This window comes from Carica papaya, chromosome 8, assembly GCF_054855325.1.
Source record: "Carica papaya isolate Zhongbai chromosome 8, ASM5485532v1, whole genome shotgun sequence".
Classification (NCBI taxonomy): Eukaryota; Viridiplantae; Streptophyta; class Magnoliopsida; order Brassicales; family Caricaceae; genus Carica; species Carica papaya.
Genome location: NC_142316.1, coordinates 7,286,328 through 7,294,752, shown reverse-complemented (window position 1 = coordinate 7,294,752; position 8,425 = coordinate 7,286,328). Strand labels below are relative to the sequence as shown.

Here is an 8,425-nt window from a genome sequence, read left to right as displayed (position 1 = left end):
TTTTCCTCCTCCTTTCCGGGCGCTACATCCTCCGTTTCTATATCTCCTTCCGCCATCACTTCCTCCATCATCAGTTCCTCATCAAGTATCGGAGAGTGATTCTCCTCCAACTGTATCTTGACTTTGTTGTGGATCGATTCGCTTCCGGACAAGGCAGTGCCTCTCCCTTCTCCGTTAAGGCAATGTCGAGAGAGAGCATTAGAGTTTTAACGAATTAATAATTTTTATTGGATGAATAATACATCCAATGTTACATAATATTCATTCAGTGTAATTAAATAGTATCAAGTATTAATAAAATTGTTATATGATATTTAAGTTAATGATAATAATATTTGCTAATAAGAAAAAATTAAAATTAGAAAATTTTTAAAATATAAAAATTTAATTTGACAAAAAATTGAGATAAAAATTAATTTAAACAAATTACAAAAGTAAAAAACCAGATTATTGCTTTAGCCATTAATTATTGTCAAATATTATTTTATTTTTTACTTCTAAAATATTTTTCCTTGGATTCATTTTAAAATTCCTACTTCGCGTTCGGTCCGCTTCAATATACATTGGGAGAAGAAAATCGCGGGAAACATGTTTAAGCGGAAATAATTTTTCCGAAATCCGAAATTCCACTGCTTGCTTCACCTGCTCGTTTTCTCGCGGGTGGCACGACACCAGAGCTGAGAAAGAGAGACGGCTATGGGATCGGAACCTGCTTTGCCCAAATGGGCCTCAAAGCCTTGCATAATGGGCATCGACGAAGCTGGTCGCGGTCCTGTTTTAGGTCTTCTTGTTTTGCTTTCGGATACTTCTCTAATTGTTCTTTAAATTTCCGTGCATCTATTTCCTTTCAGCTTTTTGGTTTCGATTTCTTTTTCGAAACAAGTGTTTTTATCAGAAGATGTTTATTTGTTTCAGGACCAATGGTGTATGGATGCTTGTACTGTGCCCGTTCATATCAGAAGACTCTCTCTACTTTGAACTTTGCAGGTGTTTTCTTTTTTTCTTTTTTATTCTTCAATTTGTTTGTATCTTATTTTTTGTTTAATTGTGATAGTTATGTGCTTTTTTATCTTTTCCACTTAATGTTCTTTTATGATTTGGCTAAATTTTAAGTGTGATAGGATAATGTGAAAATATATATGCAATAGAATATGGGTATTATTGTACATGTATATTAGCCGAGAGAGAGAGAGTTAAAAAATTTTTCCCTTCCGAATGAGCTTGAGCATTTTAGGCATGGATCCCCATTTCAGCCTTTTAATTAGCTTATTTTCTATTAATCTGTTGCTGGATTTATGTGTTCTTGGGGCTAGTATGGTGATCATGGCTAGCCTTTTCCTATTTGATCCCCACTTTGTTGCATGCCTGCTTTCCAAATTTTAAGTGGATAGGTTACATAGAAACGAAAAGTTTGTTGTGAACTAAAGCAGTTTAGATTCTGAAGAACTGTCACCTGGATGATCAGGTAACATGCGTAATATATGCTGGGCTACAGCTTCCCAACTCGTAAGATTTGAATCCATCATAGTCTTCCTCTTTTACTTTGTGGAATCATAAATTAGGAATAGTGGGATGTTGGGATATCTACCCAACGTCTTCTATGTCTATGGATTGTGAGCTGGCAACAAATTTGGCCAAATGTAAATGCATATAGTATTATGTGGTTGTCTTTTATGTTAAGAGAGATCGATCTACTAACTTCCTGATCTAAGTGGGTTTAGGTGTTCACTGAGTTTGAACTTTTCCTGCTACTTATTTTAGATTCTTATTTTGAAAAGTATTTTGGTACTCTATGCTTTTAGGAAGGTTCTCATCAATCGTCGCTTTGGGATATGAACTCTACACGGTTTTATGCCTAGATAATTTCTGTGGCCTTTTTCCTGGTGTACTCTGTGCTGCTTTGATGTATTATAAATTTGAACCGATAGAGAATGTTAATGTTCTTTCCAGGGTGTTTTAATTAGTGGCTCTAATCTTGGGAAAATTGGAAAATATTACTTGTAGTTTGCATTTTACAAGTTTTCTGCTTGAATGGTAAGCGATACTAATGCTTCTACTTTTTATTCTTGTGACTGTAGATTCAAAGACCTTAAAAGAAGAGAAAAGGGAGGAACTATTTGAGCAATTACAGGCTGATGAATCACTAGGATGGGCTGTTGATGTCATAGATCCCAAGGAGCTCTCAGCTAAAATGCTCAGAAAGTCAGTGCTGAAGTCATGACATTTTAAAAGATTTTCTTTGATTTTCTTGTTTCTTACATCATCTCTTGGGTTTGTTTGCGACAGAAACAAAATTAACTTAAATGAGATATCACATGATTCTGCAATGGACCTCATTACCAAGGTACTAAACATGGGAGTTCTTCTAACTGAGGTAAATGTTTCTGTAACGCAAATAAGATGCCTCTTCTAATTATTCATTTTTCAATATGAATCTTGCAAGCAGACCGAAAAGCTGTCAGTGCCCAATAGGTTTTGTTTTGCTATAATCAGTTTTGAATATCTGGTGGATTGCCTACTTTCTATTTTATCGGAAAAAAGCTTTGTGATCAAGAATGTAGTTCAAAACATGTCTATCAAGAGGAAGATGGTGTTCAATGATTCTGTGAAATTCTATATTAGAGAAAATAATATTTTCGAGAAGTTGATGAAAGCTTCTGGTTTTTTGGGATTTCTTTATTGCAAAGGGATTGGGGCTGCATGTTCTGCATTGATGTTATGTTATCATTTTATCTTTCTCATGTCTTCCATTTTCACTTCTTTTAGGGGGATATCTTATTCTCCCTTGTATTCTCTCTTTCTAATAACTGCTTTTCTTATCTGTATGTCTTGAAAATACATTTAATATGCTATTTTTTATGTGGGATGTTCTAGTAATCAACATATTTTATAGAGCTAGAGAAAGAAAATTAGGAACGGAGATTAGGAGTGGATGTAGCTTCTCCAAGATTGTGAAAGGAACTTTGCTGTATAGGGTAATTCTTCAAATCTCTACAGGATCTATTTACTGTCATGCACACTTGGAAACAAACTTGCTATGCTGATATGTTAAGATCCTATCATAACTAGGTTCACCCAGTTGTTTAACTAAGAATGACATGAACCATCTTAATATTTGAGAATCTGAAATTGCAAAATCACTTGCTAACTTACGCAACATGGAAAAGATTTTCCAGAAATTATTTATGTTTCAAGATCAGTCTGAAGCAAAAACTGGACATTAGACAGTCTTTATTTGCTTGAAGTTTTGTGGATAAAAGTAGCTAAAATCTTTGCATTACATCAGGTTTATTTGGATACGGTTGGAGATGCCGAGAAGTATAAAATGAAATTAACAGAGAGGTTTCCATCCATTAAATTTTGTGTTTCAAAGAAGGCTGATAGTATTTATCCTGTTGTTAGCGGGGCAAGCATAGTTGCTAAGGTAATTAGCTCGCCTTTTTAGTTGCATCTAAGTTTATTGCATAATGCTTTCTGATAATAGAAACCATTATTTCCCTTCAACCATGCAGGTAACAAGAGATCGAGCCTTGCGAGAGTGGGTGCTTGAGGAAACAGCAGAAAACATGCATAGAAACTTTGGCTCTGGATACCCTGGAGGTACGTTGTTAGGTGCTAAGCTCTATTAAATGCTTGAACTTCTTGTCCCAGCGGTTTAATCTGGTCATGTTTTCATCTGCATAGATCCTGGAACAAAGGCCTGGTTGGAACATCACAAACACTCTGTGTTTGGATTCCCATCATTGGTCCGCTTCAGTTGGGGTACTTGCACTTCCTATTATAAAGATTTTGTTGAAGTCTTATGGTAAGTTCTTGATCCTCTTTCCTTTAACTATTCAGTACTATTCTTTTTGTGCAAGTTTGTACTGTTGAAGTACTTGTATTGCCATGCCTTTGTCAATAGCATGCATTGATTTTTTGTATTGACCTGGACTGTTGTGATATTTTTGTAATTGTAATAACCTTGCCCACAATTTGTTTATAATTGGTGGCTATATAAAATGGTTGTGTGTCATTTTATTCAACGTTAGGATAAAGCTGAGGTGAGTTGAGTAGTCCAGTGCATGGGAATAACATGCAGAATTTAGATGGTCATGCTTCGGTTCAGCATTTGGAAAATGATGTTTGAGTTCGTTTTCTCATCTCACCCAAATGGCAGTTTATTGCAATGGTCATGTGATAATTATTAAATGGTTTTAACTCTGTCCAGTTGGTCCATGTTGTGGATGGTATTATCATAGCTTTACCATGTGTTTAAGGTTGTGGATAGTTTCTGGAATGTTGACCTCATAACGACAGGTTCAATAACAGGGAAGGGCCCTTTTCTGGAGCGTGTTACAGTTCAGTTCACTTGTCTCTCTTCCATTTTTACCTTCTCTTTGTAAATAAAAACCAATTGATTGCTTTAATGAAAAGTTGTTCATGATTGTGCCATTTGTCTTAGGATATCAAGAAAATCCAATGTTTGTTTCTTATAGCTAAAGGGAGTATAGATTTTGTATATAGCATACCACTACTATATTTACTCTATCTCCAATCCCTAGAAATTAATATAAGTTTCCATGCCACCATGAACACATGGAAATGAATTGTTAGTTACCAACTCAGTATATGGTAGGCCAGCTTCCTGTTCTTTCTACCTAATTTTGGAAGAGATATATATATACTGTGTATAGGAAGCTTATATCATCATTTTCCAGGGATTGCTTTCTGAAATGTATGAAGAACTGAATCGTGTAATCTGGATAATGGTCCTGAAAATGGATAAGGAGATCCTAGTAAGTGTGTTTAACTATAGATTTCATTTACAGGGAAGCCGATAAAGTTGATGAAGATGGTTCTAGCAGTGGCAATGGCAAGCGACAGCTGAAACTAAGCAGTGTTGGGTTCACCACATCCAAGAGGAAGAGTGAAGAAATTGAATCAAGTGGTAAAGGATGCTGCAAGTTTTTCCAGACTCGTAAACTTGAGCAATTAACTCATTTTTAACAGAAAAGTTCTATCACTATTTGTTGTGGCTATCTTAAGTCCTCCCAAGATTCAGATAGACACTCATCTGATTGGATTTCCATTTAGTTTTATATTGGTTACTAATTGTATAGACTGATATCACTATTCAGTGTTTGCATACTTAAATCAATGATATATTTGGAACCTTTGAAAATTTACTTTATGTATAGCAAGTTGGCATTTATTCACCTGCATCACATTCTCTTATGGTATTGTGGTGGATTTTGGAGTGGCAAAGCAGTAAAGGCCTTCTATAATTGGGAGCACTAGTGCTCGGAATCTGCTTGCTTACTTGTATTTCTCATGAAGCGCTCTGAGAGAGAGTCTGCTTGCCATATTGATTTAGAAGCATCTCAGAAAAAGGTACCAGATAGACTAATCATGAAATCAAAATGTGAAACATTAGAAAGGTAACAACTCCTGACTATGTTTCAGTTTTCTTTTATATTAATATTCTCTTCTTTTTTTAGGGAATTATTTATAGTGTCTGCAAGTGTTAGCAGCGACAAAAAAAATTTCCAGAATTCCTAGGTAGATTTGTTCTTTCATTAGTTCAACTTCAGCCTAAGTCAAGTTCTTAGTTAGCAGTACTTATTTTTATCAGAATTGATTTGATTAAAAAAAGAAAAAGCTCATGTTGGTGTTGGATCAGAACTTCATCTATATTTTCATTGAAGAATAAGCAATAAAACTTCTTTATTAATCACACAAAATCTATTACAGATTATTGAACTCAAAATAAGAAAAAAAAACACAAATACAAGTCTTAAGACATTTACAGAGATTGGTTTAGACAGCTTAGAACGGCTAAAGTTTTACGTTCCATTTGTACTTGTAAAAATAAATAGATTGGTTTAGTTATATGTATAGCTGTATAAAGAGAGGTAACAGAGTGATAACAGACACTCCTACACTATTCTGGTTGCAGCTACCGGGGCTGTGATGGACTTTCTGGTGGTGGTTATTTGCTGCACCAGCTGCATATACAGGGATGACTGCTGTACCTCCTTGTGTAGAAGATGACCCTGATCTTCCATTATCTCCATTGTTGGCTGTTCCCCCTATTCCACCAGCATTACCACCACCTCCTCCAGTGCTGTGTGAAAATTTGGTGATGGGAATTATGCTCTTTCTGGCATTTCCTTTGTCACTGAAAACATGTTTGCTAGTTTCTTGTATACCTTGGTCTTCCAAACTAATTTCCTGAAAATGATCTGAGTAGGATCTTGTTAGGGTATGTCTGGCCATTATATCTGTTATCAGGAAGCATAACTCATTTATCTGTAACTTAAAATTTTGATGATGGATTGATTTTGTGATAATATACATGCATTAGTTTTGGATGATAGGATATATATATGTATATGTTAATCATAAATATACGACGTTTATGTATCCAGATTTATACATATTGCATTGTTGTGCAAAAGAAAGTGGTGCAGTGTGTAATCAGATTCGCGGGATGAGATTCGGCAGAAAATCCTACTACTATAACTGCTTGAGTCTTCAATAGCATACATATATATACCTTGGTTTGACTAATCAAGGTTAAAAAAAAATGAAAAAGTAGAAAAGAACCTATAAAGATAATGGTTCAGTGACCAGATCTTGCTGATATTTTCTTCTTTAACAGTGCTATTACCTAAAGATAGCAGCACTGTGAAAGAAAATTGGGATGTCTAATCTATTAAAACGGGATTCAGCAACAAAATTCTGACTAAAAGAATTTTCTGCCTGATCCTCCAATTCCCCAAGGAATTTTATTAGAACTAAAAAATAGTTGCTTTTCTTCTTTCCTTTTCAAAGTGTATATGAAACCACTGAAGTAACTAATTAGACCGATGATTATGATCTTGTTTATTGCTCGGGTTTCATGTCTCTGCATCCAGATCCGTCTTCTGATACAGGGCTGATGGCATGATAATAAAGGTGAAATTTTTGAAGGTTATACAAGGAATCCTTTTAGCATATGATCCTTTTAGTTTTATACAAATCACCCCTCTTGAAATTAGGAGGGAGGCATATTATATATGTGCAAATATCAGATAATATTCAGGGTAGAATCAAGGCCAAAACAAGGAAGAGAGAAAGGAGAAATACAGGGAAGAAATTTCTACCAGGAGTGTCCAAAGCAGCTGCAGCAATCATGCAAAAGTAGCACAAGAGCTTGAAGAATAATTTCATATCTGCAGTTGCCATCTCATGCAAAGTTTTTTGTTTTCAGAGCCTATCCAATTTCCTCTCATACCATCTCCTTATTGTATTATATATATATATATCCCCATATATATATATATATATTATAAGTTTCTGTTATAAGAATATATATATTCTTGAAAAATAAACATTGTTGTGACATGTGGAATCCCGGATAAAGCAGAGAAGATAATCTTGTTTCAACTTTTTATTTTGAAAAGTGGAGTTTCACCACCTTAAAAAAGAACCTAATAAATCATGCCCATAAAGTATTTGGTGAGCTCGAATCTTTTGGTCGTAGGTTTCTTTGTGATGGAAATCAATGGCTGCCACTCTTTCTTCTTTTGCTTTTTCATGGATGAGTTGATAATGCAAATTTTCAGTCATTCACAAGTTTTCTCCAAACTTCGAGCTCTTCCATTATTCTCATTTGCTTTTTTTTTTTTAATTAATTATTATTTTTGTTATACGAGAGTATAAATAAATCGATAATATTTTATAAATTTAATTTAATTATTTAAATTTTTGTTCAACTAATAAAAAAATAAATTTTAAAAATATACTAATTATATTTATAAAATTTATCACCTCATTTATAATTTTGAAGCACTTAGATAAATTTTTTTTTTTTAACATTCAATCAACTCACTATTATTATTCTAAGTAATTAGTGTGTTCATTGAATAATTGATGTTCACAATCACCTTTTATGTCTTCAATCTCGGTGGGATACACTTGGCATTTAATGATAAGATGTTTTATTCAATATTTTTAGATGTATTTTAAAAAAATAATTATGATTTAAACTGAAAATTTTTGTAATATTTTTAATTTGGTAATTCATCTTTTAATTGTCACAATTACGTCATAATTTTTATTTTTTAAAATTATTCTGTCAATTTATTTATTTTTAAAATGTACACATTTTTATGAATATACATAATTACCAAGTTGATTTATATGCTTCATTTAAAATTCTCTTTGTTCAAAAAAATCTAAACATAATCCATTGAATATATTTTTTTCTAACTTTATTTTCTTCACCTTTCAACTCAACTTATCAATGAGTGATTAATTTGGAAAAAGAAAAAACTAAAATGTTAGAAATTCTAATTTTTATAAAAAAATTTCTTAATTTTTTTTTTCCAATTTACACCGAACTTCTCAAAGAAAAGAATATGCTATCCAATTAATATTTTTAAAAGTATTAAAAACATCT

The 8,425-nt window shown here is 33.3% G+C and overlaps 2 protein-coding genes across 3 annotated transcripts; one reads left to right on the top strand and one right to left on the bottom strand.

Moving 5' to 3' along the window:
• Positions 1–542: 542 nt before the first annotated feature.
• LOC110825216 (Polynucleotidyl transferase, ribonuclease H-like superfamily protein) lies at positions 543–5,168 on the top strand. The gene is made up of 8 exons (XM_088209731.1): positions 543–781; positions 916–987; positions 2,079–2,202; positions 2,287–2,374; positions 3,287–3,424; positions 3,513–3,600; positions 3,685–3,805; positions 4,812–5,168. Exons 1-8 carry the CDS (start codon positions 697–699, stop codon positions 4,987–4,989), a joined length of 894 nt encoding a protein of 297 aa, XP_088065857.1. The 5' UTR covers positions 543–696; the 3' UTR covers positions 4,990–5,168.
• A 521-nt stretch (positions 5,169–5,689) lies between these two features.
• On the bottom strand, positions 5,690–7,398 carry LOC110814272 (uncharacterized). Of its 2 annotated transcripts, none has more exons than XR_015814036.1 (2): positions 7,128–7,398; positions 5,690–6,224 (listed from the first exon to the last, which is right to left on the bottom strand). XR_015814036.1 is itself a non-coding variant. In XM_022041686.2 (2 exons), the coding sequence occupies exons 1-2, from the start codon at positions 7,207–7,209 to the stop codon at positions 5,869–5,871; spliced, it is 477 nt and encodes a 158-aa protein (XP_021897378.1). In that variant the 5' UTR covers positions 7,210–7,313; the 3' UTR covers positions 5,690–5,868. The 2 variants fall into 2 exon arrangements, 1 of the variants encoding a protein (XP_021897378.1); XM_022041686.2 differs by having other exon boundaries at positions 5,690–6,263; positions 7,128–7,313.
• Between the last annotated feature and the right edge of the window lie 1,027 nt (positions 7,399–8,425).